At 55.9% G+C, this 20989-nt stretch overlaps 2 protein-coding genes across 4 annotated transcripts; both read right to left on the bottom strand.

The window, feature by feature from the left end:
• Positions 1–6854: 6854 nt before the first annotated feature.
• Positions 6855–8122, bottom strand: HAMP (hepcidin antimicrobial peptide). Its single transcript, XM_052656721.1, has 3 exons — positions 8031–8122; positions 7047–7106; positions 6855–6956 (listed from the first exon to the last, which is right to left on the bottom strand). Exons 1-3 carry the CDS (start codon positions 8115–8117, stop codon positions 6855–6857), a joined length of 249 nt encoding a protein of 82 aa, XP_052512681.1. The 5' UTR covers positions 8118–8122.
• A 2699-nt stretch (positions 8123–10821) lies between these two features.
• On the bottom strand, positions 10822–20428 carry USF2 (upstream transcription factor 2, c-fos interacting). 3 transcript variants are annotated; one of them, XM_052655665.1, is made up of 10 exons: positions 20357–20428; positions 20040–20086; positions 19811–19929; positions 19463–19663; positions 18891–19041; positions 18670–18757; positions 18308–18366; positions 11824–11918; positions 11553–11681; positions 10822–11456 (listed from the first exon to the last, which is right to left on the bottom strand). In XM_052655665.1, exons 1-10 carry the CDS (start codon positions 20416–20418, stop codon positions 11367–11369), a joined length of 1041 nt encoding a protein of 346 aa, XP_052511625.1. In that variant the 5' UTR covers positions 20419–20428; the 3' UTR covers positions 10822–11366. The 3 variants fall into 3 exon arrangements, with proteins under 3 accessions (XP_052511625.1, XP_052511626.1, XP_052511627.1); XM_052655666.1 differs by having other exon boundaries at positions 19544–19663; XM_052655667.1 differs by lacking the exon at positions 19463–19663.
• Between the last annotated feature and the right edge of the window lie 561 nt (positions 20429–20989).

The following is a 20989-nucleotide window of genomic DNA, read 5'->3' as shown; positions in this document are numbered from 1 at the left end:
GGCACACACTCTGCATGCCATGCTCCCAAAGGCACTCGGACTGGCACACACATGGAGGTGTGCCTGTGGCCAGACCCACGCAGACCCATGCCGGAGAACACGCGGCAGATGCCGTCTTTGTACCTGCCACAGGGAGGTACTGCGGGTAGACACAGGTGAGGGCCACGGGCCCAGACTTATGAACCAAGCGTGTAGACTGTGCATTCTGAATAGGCATGGAAACTGTTTTGGGGGGATGGGGTCCAGAAAAGCCTGAGTTATTATGATGGTTTGTGGCTCTCTAAAGGGCTGTAGTACATAAACGCAAACAGTCCATCCATTATCTTAAGATTTCATGGAGGAAGTGGGTTTAGGAAAAGCAAGTCTGAAAGGTTTCCTTAGTGAGATGTTAAAAAAAAGATTGAGAAACACTGACATGGATTAAGGCTCACTCAGAGAGGTGCACACGCCCGTGCACACACACCCCTGTTGTGTGCTCAGTGTTGGAACTTGCCCACTCAACCCCCCCACCCCGATTCCCTCCCAGATGGCAGGATACAGACCTGTGATCACCTGGGCATCCTTTCGGTCTTCTCCTGGCCCTGGACCACTTCCACCCCAACTGCCACAAACCTAGGAGCCCCAGGGCAGAATCTCCACCAGAGGGGTGCCGAGGAGGGTGCCTCATTCTCTCTCTCTGTGGTTTCCTCCCAAAGCCCAGTCAGTGTCCGTGCCATGATTCCAGCCCACGCCCAGAGCGATCCTGAGCAGCGCCCTCCCCCATCCTAAATTAGTGGCAGCTCACAGCCACCATGCACGGCCCGGAATGCCCCGCATTGCACCCGCCCTGGGTGACCCTGCCCCGTGCTCTCAACCAGGGTCCTCTGCTCTCCTCCCCATCCCTAGCCCTCTCAGCTGCAGTACTCACTTGATGCTCTTGCTTCTGCACCCTCTGCTCCACCGGCCCTGCTTGCAGTCCCCTGGCCTCCCAGGGTCTAGGCCCCCACTCGCCAGCCCCTCCCCTCCCCCTGGGTGCCAGGGGCCGCCTGCCTCCAGGGCCCAGCTCCTCCCTGCCCCTGGGGGAGGGGGGCACAAAGGGCCCTTGTCACCACAGCTCGAACTGGGCAGCCTGACGCCTGGGTTCCACTAGCTCCTTCCTGGAGGGGCTGGGGGTGGCTGCCTTACTCGTTCCCCGCTCCATCCCCGCGCACCCTAGTTCTGGGTCCCTGGGAGGAGGGTGGGGGTGAGGGCGGGCGTCTCTAACATCTCTGGAAGTCTCAGGCTGAGAGGCAGAATGTGTTGGCCTCAGCTTCTGGGGGATCTTGGTGGCAATGCTAGTAATAGCCTTAGGCCCAGGAGGCCACAGAGGCCAGTGTGACCAGAAGGAGGCAGGCTCTAGGGCTCGCTCTCGGCTTTAGTCCCTTCCATCTGCCCTAGAGGATATCGTCTTTGGTGCCCACACCCTGGTCTATTCTCTTCCAGGCTCTTCTTGCCATCAGAAATGACTTTATGTATTAATTGTCTCCTCCCGTGAGAACATGACCTTCAGGAGCACAGGGCTTTGCTTCCTCCCAATCTGTCCTGTGGGGAGATGGATGCCTGAGTTAAACTTCCTAAACACAGAGTGGGTGCACGAGTGTGTTCCTCAGATACCCTCACTGGAGGCCTTGGCGCTGTTCCTTCCTCCTGGAAACTCCCCTGCCCTGTTCCACTTCCCGAACCGCTGCTGACCAGACCCTCTCTGCCAAGCCGAGCCCCCCTGTTTAAAAGCTGCCCCGGAAGCTTCCCTTGTGACTCAGTGGTAAAGAATCTGCTTGCCAACACAGGAGACATGGGTTCGATCTCTGGTCTAGGAAGATCCCACATGTCACGGAACACCCACATCCTTGCACCACAGCTACTGCGTCTGTGTTCTAGAGCTCATGCTCTGCAACAAGAGAAGCCACTGGCAAGGAGAAGCCCTCATTCCACAACGAAGAGCAGCCCCCGCTCGCTGAAAGCAGAGGAAGCCCACGAGCAACAGTGAAGACCCAGTACAACCGTAAATAAAATATTTTAATGCTGCCTGGCCCTTCCATGGCCCTCAGCACCTCGTTCACCCACCTGCACCCTCAGTGAGCTGCTTCCCCACTGGCATCTGAGCTCAGGCTTCTGCCTGTCTGTCTGTCTGTCTGTCTTGTTCACCCTTGTGTCCCCTAGCACAGTGCCTGGTGTGCGAGGGTGCCCAACCCGGGCTGTGCTGACTCTCTGAGCTGGGTGGAGACCCTCTGTGTACAGATTCCATGGGGATCCTCCTGCCGCCCCAGGCCCGGTCATGACCTTTGCATGGTGGTGGTGTGACTAGGTGTTCAGTTCAGTTACTCAGTCGTGTCTGACTCTTTGAGACCCCATGGACTGCAGCATGCCAGGCTTCCCTGTTCATCATCAGCTCCCAGAGTTTACCCAAACTCATGTGCAGTGAGTCAGTGATGCCATCCCACCATCTCATCCTCTGCCGTCCCCTAAGTGGAGCAGTGGCTTGATCGTGAGCTGCTCAGCCACACTAGGGCATCTTCTGTCCTCCTTCGGGCCAGAGCAGTGGGGAGGAAAGGAGGGAGAGAGGGCCCTTTCTCCCAAGGGAGAACCCGGCCCCGAGGCACAGGGATGGGTCGAGGCGGGGAAATCCCCAGACTGGGGATTGAGGAGTCAGAGAAGCCTGGGGGCAGGGGGGATGAGGAGTCCCACCCCCACCTCAGGCTTCATGATGTCAGACTCTGCCCGTGCCTTTCCCAGGCAAGGACAAAGGCCCATTGAGAGTGGGGTGGGGCCTGAACGCCTGGGTCCCAGAGAAGAGAGGCACCTGGTGCGTGGGCTTTGGGGGAGGACACGGAGATCTTGGAGGACTCAGATGTCACAGCCTTCCACATCAACACCAGCCACATTGGAGTTGTGTGTCTAGTTTGGGAGGTCCACCATCTCTCTGGGTGTGAACCGAAGGCTGTCCCTGGGGGCGGGCTGCACAGGTGAGTGTGTCCCACAGAGGGTGCTGTTGCTGAGATCTGCACCCGGGTTCCCAGCCCACAGGAGGACTCAGGGAGCTAAGAGCCTGTACCTGCAGAAAGGCAAGGTGCCACTCAGATCCAGCTGCCAGTGCTGCCCAATCACCAGGTCTTTCCAGGCAAGGCAGGTTTGCTAGGGTGACTGTGACAAAGCCTCATAAATCAGGTGGCTTAAAAAATAGAGTTTATTGTCTCATGGCTATGGTTTCACCAATAGTCATGTACGGATGTGAGAGCTGGACCATAAAGAAGGCTGAGCGCCAAAAGACTGATGCTTTTGAACTGTGGTGTTGGAGAAGACTCTTAAGAGTTCCTTGGACTGCAAGGAGATCCAACCAGTCCATCCTAAGGGAGATCAGTCCTCGGTGTTCATTGGAAGGACTGATGCTGAAGCTCCAATACTTTGGCCATTGATGCTAAAGCGCCAACTCACTGGAAAAGACCCTGATGCTGGGAAAGATTGGGGCAGGATGAGAAGGGGACAACAGAGGATGAGATGATTGGATGGCATCACTGACTCGGTAGACATGAGTCTGAGCAAACTCCAGAAGATGGTGAAGGAGCAGAATCAGACACAACTCAGCACTGAACAACAGCAACAGATGGTCTCATGGTGCTGGAGACTAGAGTCTCCACATCCCCGTGGTGGTCTCCTATATGTGGGTCTCTGTGTCCAAGTTTCCACTTTTTATTAGCACACCAAACCTACTGGATTAGGACCCACCTAATGACCTCATTTTAATGTGATTATCCCTGTAAAGACTCTATCCAAGGACATCCCTGATGGTCTAGTGATTAAGACTCTGCACTTCCAACACAGGGGATGGGGATTTGATCCCTGATGCAGGAACTAAGATCGCACATATTGAGCCAAGCAATCAGAAGAAGAAGAAGAAAAAAAAGACCTTATCACCAAATAAGTTCACACAATTGCATTGGAGGTTAAGACGCCAACATTTACGTTTAATTAATTAATTTATTTATTGGCCGTGTGGCTTGCAAGATCGTAATTCCCCAACCAAGGGTCGAACCCAGGCCCCAGCAGTGAAAGCACTGAGTTGAGTTCTAACTACCAGACTGCCAGAGAGTGAAAGTTGCTCAGTCGTGTCCGACTCTTTGTGACCCCATGGACTATACAGTCCATGGAATTCTCCAGGTCAGAATACTGGAGTGGGTAGCCATTCCCTTCTCCAGGGGATCTTCCCAACCCAGAGATCTGACCCCAGGTCTCCCGCATTGCAGGCAGATTCTTTGTTTCATCTGAGCCACCAGGAAAGCCCTGCCAGGGAAACCCCAGCATATAAATTTCAGAGGGACCTAGTTCAGTCTGTAACAGCAGGAGTTCAGATTTCTATGTGAAATATCTCAGTCTTTAGGTATTTGCCCAATTTTTACCTAAAACATTGTACAGACTGAGCAAAACTCACCTCAGGACAGAATCAAGCCCTTGCGCCCCCTTGCTCCACATGCTCTTGACTGGGAGCAGGTGGTTGGTCTAACCCAGAGGCGCTCTGTGCCGTCAGCCAACAACAGGAGTCTCTGAAGTCTGGCCCCCAGGCCAGCAGCAGCAGTATCAGCTGGGAGCTTGTTAGAAATGCTCATTCCAGGGCCCCACCCTGGACTTGCCAAGTCTGTCTTTCACTAGGCCTTCTGGGAGATTTGGGTGCACACTGATGTTTGGGTACCTCTGCTTCCCATCACTAGGACCACCTGGAGGACTGGCTAAGCTGAGAGAAGAGCACGGGTGTGGGGATGATCCTGGTGGTCCAGTGGCGAAGACTCTTCGCTCCCGATACAGGGGGCCCAGGTTCACTTCCAGGTCAGGGAACTAGATCCCACATGCCGCAACAAAGATTCCGCATGTCACAATTAATACCCAGTGCAGCCAAATAAATAAATAAAAATAAATATTTTTTCAAAAAGCCCTGGTGTCATCAAATGAAATCAGCGATTTCAAGTTTCCCACCTCCGGGGTATTTATTTATGAGCAGGGTCTGAGAGGCCTCCACCTCCTCTGTCAGTACGAATGCTTCCCGTTGATGAGGCATTGGTCGGTTTCCAAAACCACTTCACACTCCTCTGTTGCTGAGCATCATGACAGTCCAAAGCACTGAGGACTCTAGAAGCTTCTCTCCTTTTACACATGAGGAGGTGGGGTTTCAGAGTGGGGCGAGGACGCCTGAGAAATCCCACAGCTGAGAGGTGCAGCCAAGCTCCCCACACAGCTCTTCCTCTCCCTGTCCTTCCATCCCTGTTTAGGAAAACCTCTGGCAGAGGACGAGCCTCTTGTGGCTTCCAAGGCAGAAGCTGATGGTGTGCAGAACCAATCTGGCTCCCAGCTGGGTTTAGCTTGGCTCCCAGAGTGTTGATTTTTTAAAAATTGGATTCCTTTCATCAGTTGCCAAGATTTTAGGAATCAGGAAATTTCACGTAAAAATAAGGATCGCCACCTTCTTTTGGAAAGTAGCTCTAGTGATGTCTGGCCTGCCAGTGGGCGCGGCAGCCCTGCCTGGCAGCCCTCACTGAAGGGGACCCCCAGCCTCCCCACTCCCTATCTTCACACAACACTGAGGCCAAGCGGCTGAGGCCCTTTATCATCGTGCGAGCGCCGATGTGCTCTCACGGGCTAAGATGATAATGAAATGCATCCTGCATCTCCTCTTCTGTCAAAAGCGGGCAAATCACATAAATTGAGAGGAATGCAGTTTTCAAGAAGAAAGGGAGGGAATTCAAGCCCTGTGGAGGTGAATGGTATTGTCCTATGGGTCCTAGGCCAAGCATGTCCTAGCTGAGAGCATACAACTGAAGACGCTCCTGTGAAACACATCCATCAGGCCTCACTCATTTACTGCCCCTGTCTGCTCCCTGAAGGCCAGTGGTTCTCAAACTTTTTGGTCTCAGGACCCCTTTATACTCTGAAAACTTGTTGAGAACTTCAAAAACCTTTTGTTCTAGTGAGTCATCTTTATAGTTGCTTTATCTATTAGAAATTGAGACTAGGTATTTTTTATCTTTTATTATTTTTTTGGCTGCACTGGTTCTTCGTTGCTGCAAGTGAGCTTTCTCTACTTGCAGCCAGTGGGGGCTACTCTCTAGTTGTGATGTACAGGCTTCTCATTGCTGTGGCTTCTCTTGTTGTGGAGCCTGGGCTTAGCTGCCCCACAGCGTGTGGGATCCCAGTTCCTGTAGCAGGGATTGAGCCCAAGACTCCCAGATTGTCAGGCAGACTCTTAACCACTGCATCACCAGGAAAGTCCCGAAACTGGGACATTTTTAAAGCACCAGACGCAAAGCACACCATCAGCTAGCTGTCAGAAGGATAAGATCAACACATGTCATGGGGCCTCTGGAGAGCTCCACAGTCTGTTCTCAAGAGAATGAGTGTGAGAAAGATAGGTAGCATCTTTAGTTGTCTCTACTTTGTGGGGCCCTGGAGGAGTCCCCAGACCTTGCCCTGAGAACCCTTGCTAGGGATCTGAATTTACCCCTGTTTTTTAAGAAGATTTCAAAAAGAAAACTTGAACTTTCACTCCCTGCTGTTGCAAAGTAAATTCAAGGTCTTTTGAAGTGCGGGAAGAAGAGAAAACATATCCTTCACCAAGCTTCCTTGCGACCTCCCAGTACACACAGACCCTGCACACCCCACTGAGGAGGACTGGCCCTCCGAGACAGGGCCCAAGACAAGCCTCTGGGCTAGACCTGGGCAGGGAGCAAAGAAAGCAGAGACTCTGGTTTGGAAAACAGGAGCTAGAACCAGCCATTTTATTTCAAGACTATTGTTGGAGGGCAGCAGGAATAAATAAAGGAGGAGGGCCCCGGGGGGGTTTGGGGGGTGATCTATGTCCTGCAGCACATCCCACACGTGCCTTTACGACAGCAGCCGCAGCAGAAGATGCAGATGGGAAAGTGGGTGTCTCGTCTCTGCCTCTGGAGCACAGGCTGTGGGAAGGAAGGGCAGTGAGCCAGGCGTAGGTGGCGCAGGAACAGGAAGGTGGGCGAGGCTCAGAGGGGAGTCCCAGGGGCTCTCACCGTCAAGCCAGATGCTGCTCCAGCTGTGTGCTGAGTTTGGAGGTCTGTGAGCTGTCGTGTCTGTGAAAAGCAAAAGGGGGTACTGAGGACGGCAGGGCCCTGGCAGAGCTCTCAGTCTAGTTCCCCCGGAGCAGTGCCTCCCCAGGGGTTGGAATCTCCTGGCTCAGCTGGAGTCCCAGGAGTGGCCTCTCGTTCGGACCTTTCCTCTCCTTCCCACGGGCGGTTCTCCTGTCTGCAAACATCCCAGATCTGTCCCCTTCTCTCTGTACAGCTGCTCACTCTTCCATAGGACCCTCCGTGGCTGGGAGGCCCATCCCCACCCTGTATCTTGCCCCTTACAACCCGTTCCCCACGTGTTATCAGTCAGATCTCAGCTTTCCCCATTCCCCAGGCCTGCAGGGCTTCCTCTGCACTTGCCTACAAGACTTGGCACGGCCACCCCTTGGTCTCATCCCCAGTTACCATCTCCTTCACTCACCCAGCCCTCTGCTCCTCGGGTGCTTGCCCCCACCTCTGTCCCTGCTGGCTGCCCCCTTCTCTTATCCTCCCAAACACAGGTCAAATCACATTTTCTCACAAATAGCCAACCCCCACCATCACTCTCCCACCATCTTTTACGTTATTCATGGAATAGCATTTCCTAAACACAAGTATTTCCTTGTTTTAAGTTCATTGGCTGGTTTCCTGCCCAGGATGTATGAGAATATTCATGAGAACATTCAAGACAGCTCGGTCACCGCTGTCTAGAACAGGACTTACTGCCGAGCAGGCACTCAGTAAATCACTGTGGAATTAGATCAGGGCTCCCCAGACCCTGCCACCTGGTACCCCATCTCGGCGCTCTGAACAGCTGCCTGTCCCCCCTTCCCTTGCCCTGAGCTCCGCCCCCATGCTGGGGGTCTCCCGCTGTCCTCTGCAGTCGTCTCCCAGGGGCCGTGGTGATTCCGGCTGCCCTCCGGGGCCCCAGGCGCTGTGGGCTCTCACCTGGGGAGGGAGAACAGAGCCGCTGGTCAGGCTGAGCAGGACAAGGAGCAGAAGGCAGGTGGCCCGGGTCTGTGTGCTCAGTGCCATTGTGCCGTCTGTCTGGCCGTCCTGCCGTTAGGTCTAGGACCTGCTCTGGAGTCTGGGAGCCCAGTTACAGATGCTTTTATGGGTCCTCCTGGGGGAGGCGGGGATGCGAAGCCCTCTCCCCTTTGGCCCGACTCATTTCCAAGAAGGTGGTGGCGCCGAAAAGGCGGGAGAGATAAGCGGGAACAGAGGTGACAGGGAACAAGGTTGTGTCACCCTCGGCCGGCAGAGGTGTGTCCAGGAGGTGGGGCAGACACGACCGCTGACACACGCCTCTAGTCAGCCACCTGCGAGACACTTTCCCCAACATGACATCACCTTGTTGACTTCAGGAAAAAAAAATTCCCTCTTTTGCCCCTGCGGTAGAACGGATCGAAGGGCAGGAGTAAGGTTTCTTCCGCCCCCACCATTCCTGACCTCGTCATTCGTGAGCAGTATGACTGTCACTCTCCCACCATCTTTTCTATTATTGGTGAGCAGCATTTCCTAAACACAAGCGTTTCCTTAAGTTCACTCATTCCCTGGCCAGGATACCAGCTCCACGAGAGTATTCTTCTCTCATCTACCTTGTTCACGGCTTGGTCACCACTCTCTAGGCTAGGGCTTAATGCAGAGCAGGCACTCAGTAACCCACAGTGGCACTGGATAGAAGTTGGCTTCTGGGAGGGAACCCTGGGGCGCCCATGTCCACAGGAGCCCCCAGCACACATGGGGTTTCTCAAGGGTCAGAACCATAAGACGTGGCCCTGTGGATCTGGAAAATGTTCCTGTGAAGTTTTGGCCAAAGAGGACAGTGGTGACGGTAACAGCGAGCATCCGATGACTGCACCTCACAAGCCAACAGATACACTGACTCATTTCTGTGTTAACTCAGCCCGTGCGACCTTGCCTCTGAGCAGCTCCTGCCCGCCCCATCCCCGGCTCTGCTCTGCTTTCAAGCCCTAGCTGCCTTCTCAGCCACCAACCCCCTGGCTTCCCAAACCCTGCTCCTGGGAAAGGAGCCCACCATGCCCACCTAAGATTTTTTAATTAAAGATTTATCATTTATTTGTTTATGGCTGCCCTGGGGTCTTTCATTGCTGAACATGAGCTTTCTCTAGTTGCAGCGGAGTGGGGCTACTCTTCCTTGCGGTGCCTGGGCTTGTTGCGGTGGCTTCTCTTGTTGCACAGTAGGGGCTCTGGAGTGTGCGTGCTTCGGTAGTTGCAGCGCACAGGCTCAGTAGTCATGGAGCATGGGCTGTTACCCCGTGGCATGTGGATTCCCAGACTGGGGATCAAACCCATGTCCCCTGCATTGGCAGGTGGATTCTTAACCACTGGACTCCCATCAGGGAAGTCCAGAGACTCATCTTCTTTACTTTTTAGGGGGAGGAGCTGAAGGCAAAGATTTAAGACACTGCCAAAACTTGGTCAGCCAGAGGCAGAGTTGGGCCTCCACCCTGGGTCCTGCGTCCTCATTACCAGGCTTTCCTGCCTCCAGAAAACACAGGAGGGCACAGGGGGTCTGCTGGACCATGTTTGTACTGGCTCAATGAGCACACCGTGTGCAGCCCAACTCCAGTCGGGAACAACATGTTGGCACCTTGAAACCCCCACTGGTGGGTGTACTTACACCACAGACACTGGCAAACACCACAAATCAGGCTTTCCTTTGGAGGGCTGGCTTCCTGCATACGATGGAAGAGGAGCTGAACCAAGGATGCCTGGCTTTGGCAATCTCATTGCTACGTACGACCTGAACCATCTTAGGGTGCACACGGCCCAGGGGAACAGCAGATCGTGACTCCAGAGATAGGCCCTTGGCCATCTTCTCTCTCTCACTCCTGGGCCATCCAATGACAATGCTATGAGCCTGGGGATGGTGCTGCCAAGGAATGAACTCTTCTTCCTGGCCCTGAACAGCTGCCAAGGCCCACTCGAAAAGCATGAAAACAGGGGACCCTGGGAAGTAAGTTTCCTGCCATCTGTTAGGCTCCCCCAGCTGCACACAGCCTCACGCTCCAACAGAGGAATGGCCAGGACAGGAGACAGGGCTCTCAGAGGGAAGGAAGAAACCAGCCAGGGGTATCTGGGATGGGTGCGGGGTGGCGAGCTCAGCAAGGTGACCAGACCTAGATTCTGGGAGTGGCTGGAGTTGCATGGGGGCTGCATGCTCACCCACAGGGAGACACAGCAGCACCCCCCAGGCATCACGGCATCATCTCAGCTCAGGCCAGGTTTCATCATCAACCAGGGGCAGGGGTCACAGCACAGGCGCCAGAGTCGCGGTGCAAGGCGACAGGCTGACGGGCCAAGCCTGGCTTCCTGGCCATCTGCCCTCCCTGAGGGTGGGGGGCCCAAGGCCAGGCCCCATCATTGGCTGGTGCAGAGGGGAGGGCGTTAGCCCAGAAAGGCAGGGTTAGGAGATGGTGCTGATTTTAGGAACTCGTGACATGAAAGACCCCAGCCTCTCCTCCAAAAACACGTGGCATATCCTTGACCCTAGCTCCCCCTGCCCCCCACACCACATATGCACCACCTGGGGCCTCAAAGACACTATTCATTCCTTAATTCCTCCATCTGTACAACCAACAGACTGGGTCCCGGGCGGCGCGGGATGGCCGGGACTGGTACACAGCCACGAACAGAAGAGCGAGGCCCTGTCCCCGGGAGCCCTGCACAGACCCCAGACCCCTCCCCACATCTGAGATGGACAAATACGCAGACAGACAAGGCGGGGCCACATGGGGCCAGTTTATTGCAGTTAAATACCTCTCTCTCTCTATTTTTTTTGTCCATTTTTTCCATAAAGAAAATTAGAACACACTCACACACCCAGAGGGGAGCAGGGTTCCAGAAACAAGAGGTGGGGTGGGACGTGGCCTCCCTGCTTGGGTCCAGGCCCCCCGCAAGACCCCCTCCTCCCCATAAGCACCCTGGTCTCAGTACCTCGAGAGTCCGAGGAGGCAGCGGGGTGTGGCAGGGGCTCTGTCCTCCTCCCTCTGGCCTCCAGGTGAGACCACTAGAAGTGCTGGGTTGAGTGGGGGCCGGGAGAAGGGAGATGGACAAACGGGGGAGGGGATGTGGTTTCCAAATTGAGGAGGGCGGTGGGCGCTTATCCACAGAAATGCATTATTTCTCCCCATTTTTTTTGTTAAAAATCTACTATAAAAAACGCAGCTGGGGGAGGGGCGTCTGTCCCTCTCTGTGCTAAGGGCTGAGGAAGGGGACGGTGGGGGCCCGGAGGCGGCCCCCGCCGCACGGTAGGTGGTGTCACTGCCGGGCGCTCTCGCCCACCATCTCCAGGTTGTGCTGCTGCAGCTGGGCACGGAGCACGGCGTTCTCGTTCTTCAGCTCCTCGATCTGCCAGACACGGGGGACAAGCAGCCAGAGCTGGTTCCCTGCGTCCTGGGGTTCCTGGGCACCCCCTGTCCCGGCCCTCGCAGCCCTGTGGCTCACCTGTTGCCGCAGGAGCTCATTGTCCATCTGCAGCCGCTCGGCCTCCTTGAAGGTCTCCTGCATGCGCTGGTTGGTCTGGCGCAGCTCCCGGATGTAGTCGCAGGCCTTCGACAGGATCCCTCCTTTACTCTGGGGGGTGGTGGGCATGAGCATCAGTGAGAACTGCCTGGCAGCCGATGCCCACCAGTCGTCTCAGCCCGAGACGACTCCCATGCCCAGCACTCAAGACGGATTCTCTGCAAGGGGGTTGGGGGACCAGGGGGACACTCACCGCTCCCGTCTTGCTATTATCTGCATTACAATCTGGAATGATTTTTGAAAGCTGGACGATCCAGTTGTTGATCTTGTCCCTCCGCCTCCGCTCCACTGTGGCGAGAACAGTAGGAACAAGGCTATGTCCACAGCGCTCCCTCTGTGTCCGGGCGAGTCACCTCCCGAGGCAGATGCCACGAGAGCCGAGGCTGCCGAGGCACAGCCAGGCCCGCCCGAGGTCACATGCCCAGCAGTGCAGGGGCCCGACCAGAACCCAGGCAGCCGGCTCTAGCCCGCTCCACATGGCTCCTCAGTAGGAGCCAAGAAATGCAAGTGCCACCCTCAAGTGCCACATGTACCCTCAGGGAAGCATCGACAGCTGAGGGGCTGCGGGGTTTGTTCTGTTGGTTGACCCAGCAGGCTTTGAAAAATTTGAGTCAACATTTAAAAATTAGAAAAGTTCACGTAACAACTGGCCTCTTTTGAAAAAAGGAGTTGTGGTGTAGTGGGCACATGTTCCTGGGAGGCAAGAAGGGGCCAGAGTCCCTGTACACAGGACCCGGGTGACCCTTTCCAGTCCCCACAGCCCCTGAATTTGATTCTCCATGGCGGTACTCATGTATCCCAAGTTTTGGACCCCACAGTCCTGTTTTCCTCTTCATCATTAAAACCCCAGTCCGACCACATCTCACTCCACTTACAATCCTCAGCTTCCCCGGCTGGCACTGCAGTTCTCAGGGGCCTGGCCCGTCATCAGGATACTCACTGGGTCACCCAGAAACACCGCGACCCTATCTTGAAGGCCAGGTTTGACAAGCTACTGGCAGATTTTACTTGGAAAGTCCAGATGTGTGATTTATAACACACTACTGTCTCTGTCTGCTGAGTCGAGAGGCAGCTGCCCCCTGCAGACAGGGCTTCTATGCATCCCTGCTGTGGCCTGTCATGACTTATGACAGTGGCCTGGGGGCTGCCTGCACTGCAGCCTGAGACCCCTGGTTTGGGGCTCACTGAGAAAGCTGTCCCAGCCTTTCCTCACCTTCTAAGCACAGTACGAGGCACTGCTAGGGACACACAAGAAAGCCCAGTGGGCCCCACACTCTCACCTACTGCCAAGGCCGTCCACGGACAGATGCAGGTAGGGAGGGGAGACTGTGGATGGGATTTGGAAAGGAGGGTAAAGGAGGGTATTTTCTCAGGTTTGGGTGACTGGGGAAGAGGGTCGGGATGCGAGTGAGAAAAGTGGGGTGGGCCAGAAGGCTGTCCCTGACCCCCTCTCCTCCTGAGGCCTGCACTGCCCCTCAGCCCAGCTGTTCCCTCAAAGAACGTGCCTGGCCACTAGAGGAAAACCTGACTGTCTTCCCCCGGTGCTTGCTTTTGTCCACTCGCTGCTGACCGGTCCTTTCAAGTGCCCCCACTCTGGCCTGGGTGACAACACCCTCCCACGTGGACTTGCTTCCTCCCTCATTCTCCTCTCTTGCCTCCCACAACCTCCCTTTACCACAGGAATAAGAATACTGCCCGGTATCGAGCTTCACCTGACCCTGGCCCTGGGGTAGTACACAGCCATGTGCCCCATCACTACCCTGGTGAGTGAACGTTCCCAGCCAGGGCGGCCATGTCTTACGGTCTTTGGGGATCTGTGGCCCCAGATAGCAGCGAAGCTGAGTCCGCCCCGGCCTCCACATCCATTCTGAGGTGCCAGCTGAGGAGCTCGCGAGCAGACAGCCGCCCTCCGCTGCTCTCCTGCAGCCTGGCGCCCTTGAGCCTGGGCCCCATGCTGCAACCGCATCCCATGTCCACTCCTTGCTTCCTCGCTGGGGGCTGGGCTGGGGGTAGGGGGCACCTCTAGCTCATATTCACTTCTTCAAAACTTACTGCTTGCCCTACTGTGTGCAGGGCACTCTGCGAGGCCAGAGTCCATGGCGGACTCAATCGCTGTTGGACTGGCACTCACAACACCAACGTGAAATTCACATGAATGGGAGACACTGACACGACAGACTGGGAGTTACAACTGAAGACAGCACCCAGTGCCTGGGGAATGCCAGGGCGCAGTACTGCTTCCCGCGGAGTGGGGGGGACTGTCCCTTCAGAGAGAGGTTCAGAACGGAAAGATGGGGGCTGGCTTCTGAGAGGAAGGACCGTAGGCAGCCAGGCATCATGAAAGCCAGAGAAGGCGACATGGAAACACTCTGGCGGGCGCAGGAGTTGGGGCAGGGGGACAAGAAAAAGGTGGCAGAAATAGGTTGAAAAGGCCCTGAATGCCCTGTCAGTGGGTCTGGACCTTGTGTGCTCTTCCCCGAGGGGTCTAGCCCTCGAGTCTGGGGCCCCGCTTGGCCTGTGGTCAGGCCTGTGGCGTGGGGTGACTACTTCAGCACAACCGAAACGGAGGAAGACCAGTCAGAACCAAGGCCGTGCCTGTTCTTCAGAAGGCGTAAGCCACAGCCGTATAACATTCAAAACACAGCTTAGAGCAAAACCTTCCAGGACTAATGGGAGAAATGGGCAAATCCACAAATATAACTAGAGACATCAACACTCCTCAGTCACTGACAGAACGAGCAGACAGAAAATCTGAACACTGTCAGCCAACGTGACCTAGTTACCACTGATGGAACACTCCACACACACCCGCAGATATGCCTTTTCAAGCACACACAGAAACTTTCACCAAGATAGACTGTATTTAGGGCCGTAAAATAAAGTCTCAGTAAATTTCGAAGGACTTAAGTTATACACAGAGTATGTTCTCTGATCACAACAAAACTCATTTACAAATCAGTAACAAGAAGATACCAGGGGACTTCCCTGGTGGCCCAGCAGTTAAGAATCCGCCTGGCAAACGCAGCGAGGTGGGTTCAACCCCTGCTTGGGGAGCTAAGACCCCACGTACTGTGGAACTAACCCCTCACACCACAACTACAGCGTCTGGGCACCGCAACAAAAGATCCCACATGACGCAACAAAGGCCCAACGCAGCCAAACAGATAAATGTTCCAAAAAAAAAAAGATATCCAGAAAACCCATAAACATTCCTAAGTTAAACAACACATTTCTAAATAATCCCATGGGTCAGTGAAAAAATAATCAGGAAAACAAGAAACATTCCAAATTGAATAACAAGAAAACACAACGTATCCAAACGGCATGAAGCTAAAGCAGCGTAAGAATGAAATCTGCAACTATGAAGGCTTATGCTGAGAAAAAAGAAAGGTTTAAAAATCGTCTTAAAAAGCTGGGGGAAGACACCCTACCCAGCAAACTAAACCCCAATTAAGCAGAACAAATAAACTGGTCACAGTATGAGTAGGAACCAATGAAATAGAAAAAGCAGCTAAGAAATTAGTTTTCACGTAAAGACCTGGATTTCTGGCTTCTTCTGAGGTTCTGGTAGCAGTGAGCCCAAATCCTGACACGGCAGCAACGGCAGGCACTGTGAGACCACCTTTCAGGCAGGACAGACACACTGGCCCCCAGTCACTGCTGGGGACCACCACTCCCCTTTCTGCTACACCAAGTATACTGACTTCCTTGGGGGCCCTGAAGACATCTGCCTGCGGCCCAGAGATGGGCCCCTGTGATATCAAGAAATATGGGAAAGAGGGAAAAGCAGAAAAGGTCGATTGGAGGTCCACTTTGGCACAACGTCTCGGGTCCTGCAGCTGTGAGGGAAGAAGAGGGCAGAGTTGAAGTGGCTTGGCTCTCGGGTCTGGCTGGGGTAGTCATGACAGGGATCCCTCTTGCTGCTCTGGAAGAAGGAGGCTTTGGAAAGGAGGGACAATGGCAGGTTCCGGTTTGGACAAGTTGAGTGTGAGATGCTTCAAGGACATCCAGCAATAGAAATTTGGAACGAACACCCCAAAATATGGGTCCATAGGAGCACAAGAGAGATGGAACAGAAAGACAGCTGTAGGCAGTGCACGGGGTAGGGGAGCCCTGGGAGGACATCAGGGAACATTCTCATCTTTTTGGAGTCACATACTTTTCTGGAGAAATCCCGCAGACCCTCTCCTGGGAGAAATGACACACACCAACATCTGGGGATAGGGACTAGGGGAGACTGACCATCCCCGGGCCTGATGTTTCACTCTCCTGACCACTGGACCCCAGGAGGTACTAACAGCCAAAGCAGCTTCCCAACTTTACCCATCATCAAGAGTCACCTGGGGAACTTGTTTTAGTGCAGACTCCCAGACCCCCTTGGACCTACCCATTCAGCATCTTGTGAGGACAACCTAGAGATGGTGACCATTAACAAGCTTTCCAGGTGACCAGGAAGCCCTGCCCTCAGGAACAGGCTTGGAAGGAGAACCAGAGCAAGGAGAGTAGAAAGGAATGTTCCCGAGAGGAGGGGAACGAGCAGGGCCAGATGCTTGGAGTGCAGGCAGGAAAGGAAGCTAGTGGATTTGGCAATGAGGTCGTCATGGGTGACCTTAAATGGAGCCATTTTGGTAGAGAAATGAGCCAGATTGCCAAGGGTACAGGGAGGCTGCCGGGCAGAGGGTGGGTCAAACGTTCTGCAGGTTAGGAGAGAGTGGTCTGGCTGCACCTGGTCAGAAAGGGCAAGGTCATGAGCAGGACTGACTTTTATAGGATGAGGAAGAGTCAAGACTTGGGAGCTGGATTAAGCCAGTGAGGGGCAGAGTGACAGTAGGGTGGAGAGTGACTGGCTCATCTTCCAAGAGTTGTTTGCTGTGGTCTTACCAGGTAGCATGCTAGCCTGCGGGTAGCTGAGGGCTTACATCTCAATGCGCCGCACCCTCACTATAAGCCTCGGGGTAGTCATGTTAACACATTCGTACACAGGACTAAACAGGCACAGAGATGAAGTCCAAGGTCACAAGACGGGTATGTAGTAGAGCTGGGACTGCCCGGGAGCCAATAGGAGACCCCTCAAACCCACCACACCCCAAAACCAAGCTCACGCTCACTGCTTCCCTTTAAATGAACCTGACCCCATCATAAAATCCTGATTCTTCAGCCTTGGCCTCTTCTCTCCTACAGCTTGTCCCCTCCCCTGACCCTCTTTCACGCCCTGTCCTGTCTGAGGCCCACAGCTGCAGTCACCTCCTATTTTCCTAGCTTCTGGCATCCCATCACCCTTAGTATCCAGTCTCCACATACACGCCCTCTGCGGACTTCCCCTTGAACCAGCACAAAGATCCAGGAGTAGGGGCCCTGGGAGGGCCTGTGACAAGACCCACGTGATCTGGCCCTGGCCAGTCCTCCCATGATTCTGCCAACTTCCTCTTTTCTTTTCTGAATTCTGCTCTTCTTCAATCACACCGAGCCTGTTCCAGCTTGAGCTGGGTGTTTGTACTTGCTTATCCCTCACTGTCTGGGACTCTTCCTCAGGATTGTGGCCAGCCCATTCAGGCGCCTGCTCAAGTGTCACTTCTAGAGGGGCCCACAGAGCTCCCTGCCGCCATAACCCTCTAAGTCCTTACCAGCCTTATCTTCCTTCACATGACACATGACTTATGTTCCCTGACGTCTTATTGCACTTTTGTGTAGTTTCTGTCTCTCCCACCAGAATGAACAGCTTCTGAGAGCCAAGGTGCCTGTTTCATTATCTGGGTGTATCTGAGGCCTAGAACAGGGGCTGGGACCTAGCACATATATGCTGAGTAAAGGTCTGAACTCACCGAGCCGCTCAGAGCATAGCTGCGTCAGCCACCCCTCATCAAACACAGTGAGGACTCTCAAGGCCTCACCCTGACATTCAAGGCCCTCCTTGGCCCTCCCAAGCACTCCATAAGGAACCTCTGCTACAAGCAAACCAGCACCCCCAGAGCAATCCTTCTCCACCCTGACTTCCTGTGCTTCCCTCTGCTGGACAGGCACTCCCAAAGGCCACCTCCCTGGGGAAATATCACCTGCTCCTCCAGTTGGTGTTCAGTCACACACTATCTTGTGCCACCCCGAGTTTCCTAAACACTCCACGCTAGGTCCCATACCTAGCACAGGGCATATACTGGCCAGCCTAGAATCCTCCTTCAGGAAGTATCTGCCAAATGACGGCTACTTGAGTGGAAGTGCTCCCTGGACATGTTCATGCTCTGGCCTAAGCCAGAGACACAGACTTTCTGCAACTTCATTTCAGATGCACTCTCTCTCAGATCAGAGCTACTTCTGGAAACCAGGCTGGCAGCGGGGTGGGGGGCTTGAGCAAACCAGCTGCCACATGGGAAGGCAGGTCTGGCTGCGCCAGAGCAGCCCAACTTTCCCAGAAGAGCAGAAAATCCACACATGAATGTGAAACTCGCCACTTAAACTGCTGGTCATTACTTGAGAGTCCCCAGCCAGGATGACAAACATACTACAGCTCATGCCTCCTGCCTATATCTGCTCCTGACAAGGAGCCTCTCTGCTTCTGCCTTCCCAGCATTCAACCAACACCTCTTGAGCACTTGGATCAATAACCCGGCCACTGATCAGTGACTCCAAACACCCAGCTGGGGTTGAGCCCATGAGGCCCAGCAGCTCCTGCCTGACCTTACCTTCATTATGCTGAGCTCTCCTTCTCTCATCCCGTGGTGTTCTCGTTCCGTCAATTTTCCTAGAAGAGAATGGAAACAATGGGTACATGTTACCTCCAGCCCGTGTGTCCAAACATTTATTAAGGAGTCAGACTGAAAAATGATCTCTGCAAGACAAATCGATGTGTAGAGACAGAGAAAGGGAGAAAATGGTATTTTCTTTACTTAAACTAGAAAAGCTGAAGCTGACCAAAAAATACACCAACTGCCTGCTGTGTATTCAACTGCCTGGTTCCCATCCCAGGAAAACCTCCTCTTCCTTGGCTGCCCACAATAGGCCCTCCCAGCGTTCCCAATCCTGGGACCAGGTCTCCTGCACGTACGGGGAGTAGGGGTGTGTCCGAGGTGCAATTGTCCTCTGCGTTCCTGTCTGAAGCACGTCCTGGGGCGTCATCATGACATAGAACTGGCCTGCAGGGAAAGCGGGGGTTAGTGCTAAAACTGGGGGTAGAGTCAGAACTGGCTGGGGGTTCGGGGGGAGCTTCCCTCCCTGCTAGGCCTGTTGCCTCCCCTGCCTTCCGCCCTGGCCCCTTCCTTCCTTTACCTCCAGCCTGCAAGCTCTGGTCTGTGGTCTGTACGGACACAGCCGTGGTATCTCCCACACTGGACGCTGGGAAATAGGCAAACCGGGCCTCCCCACTGACAGCCTCAGCAGCCGGGCTGCCGCCATTGCTGAAGGGATTTTGGATAACAGCCTAGGGAGCAGGAGGACAGAGGCCACCCTTAGCCATCTTTGCTTCCCAATCCCTCCCCTAGCCACCATATTTGATGTTTACTGCATTCTCTACAGAGAGTGGGGAACCCCTGTGTCCCACTCTGCCTTGTGTCTCACAGCCCTGGAACTTGACAGATACTAAGCAATCACTTGGGGGAGCTGACCCACTTTTAACTCTAAGAGAGTGCCCCGTGACCATGATTCCCATTTCACAAAACAAACAAAAAAAAGATGTTCCGAAGGTCTTGCCCCAGGTTTCACCGTGCAAAACAAGAGATCTGACCTGAAGGCCTGAAGGCAGCATCTTAGTTCCACGTGCCCCACCCCCTTGGCGCTCCCCAAGAACAAAGTCAGTGTCCAGTACCCCTTCTCCATTCCCCCAGAGGATGCTGGGCACCTACCAGTGGGAAGGGCGCTGCGGGACCTGAGGGCACAGAGGCAGCAGCGGGGCCGGGGCGCTGGGTGGCCCCATCCACACCCACCTGGGTCACAGCCTGCTGCCCCCCTGTGAAGGCAGCCGCAGACACGACGCTGACGGCGCCTGCTGTGTCGCCCTGGCCGTCCAGCTGACCATCAGTCACCTGGACTACGCGGTACGTCACCTGCAGGGGGCGGCAGAGCAGCGAGACCCGCGCTGGGGCCCGGGCAGGGGCCAGGTCCGAGCCCCTCCCAGCCCGCCAGCCCGCCAGCCCGCCCGCCCGGGACTCAACCCTCCACTTGCCCGCCGGGCTCCGGGCCCGCAGCCTCACCTGTCCTCCATTATTCTCTGTGCGGAACTGGTACTGGATGTTGTGGTCGCCGAACGCCGCCTGCTGGACGCTGGCAATGGCCACCGCCGTCTGCTCCTCCGCCCCAGGCCCGTCCCCGCCTGCGGTCGGAGGAGGGTCGCGGGGATGGTCAGAGGTGGCGCGGGCCAGGGCGCCCCCAGTGCCCTCCCGGGCGCAGGTCGCGGCCCCGGTGGGCCCCGCGAGCACTCACCTTCCTGCAGTTCAACACCCTCCTCTGCCTCGGGTCCCTTGTCGTGACTGCGGGAGGCACAGGAAGAAGAGGGGATCAGAGGTGCCCGCACCCCCGCTCCTTCGCCCAGGTGCAGGGCCCCCATCCCGCCCGGCCCAGTCTGCGACGGCAGCCTCTCGGGGACCGGGGACCGGGGGTATACGTGCCGGTTCCCCCTCCCTCGCGGCCTCCATTTTGAGCTGGGCCGGGCGGCCGCTCGGGATCATGGCGGCCCGGTCGCCAGGCCGAAGGGCCGGGACCAGGGCGCGCGGGGGCACGGGCCGGCCCGGCTCCCTTACCTGGCGGCGGCAGCAGCGGTGGCCGAGGCAGCGGGATCCAGACCCGGGTCCAGCATGTCCATGGGGGGGTGGGGGCGGGGGGGGCGCCGGGCCCGGGGGGGAGGGGAGGGGAGGGGAGGGGAGGGAGGGGAGGGGGCGGGCGGCCGGGGGGGCCCCGAGCCCGGCGCTCACGCCGCGCGGCAGGAGGGGACGGAGGAGACACGGGAGCCGCTCGCGCTGATCACGGGGACAAACAGTGGGGTCATGTGAGGAGGAGATGCCGCCGCCGCCGCCGCCGCCGCCGCCGCTGCTCCAGCAGCCGCGTCCACCCGCTCGCCCGCCGGCCGGCTCCCGGCGGCTCTAGGTTCCCGGACGCAGCGCAGCCGCCCCCCGCCCGCTGCACGCGGCCCTCGGGCCTCCTTCCCTGAGTAGCCGCCGCCGCGACTTTTTTTTTAAACCCGGCCCGCCCTGGATGGCCGCCGCCTCTCCCCTGGATCGCCGGCTTGCGCGTCCGCCGCCCGGCCTGGCCCAATACGGCGGCGGATCGCTGCTGCAGCCGCGGCCGCTTTCTATTTTTTCCCCCTTTTTTTTTTCCTCCTTTACTTGAGCTGCGCGCGCGCGGCGGCGGCGGCGGCGGCGGCGCGAGCCCGGGGC

Source organism: Budorcas taxicolor, chromosome 18 (genome assembly GCF_023091745.1).
Source record: "Budorcas taxicolor isolate Tak-1 chromosome 18, Takin1.1, whole genome shotgun sequence".
NCBI classification, from domain to species: domain Eukaryota; kingdom Metazoa; phylum Chordata; class Mammalia; order Artiodactyla; family Bovidae; genus Budorcas; species Budorcas taxicolor.
Note: the sequence above shows the minus strand (reverse complement) of the source record. Positions and strands in the feature narration are given on the sequence as shown.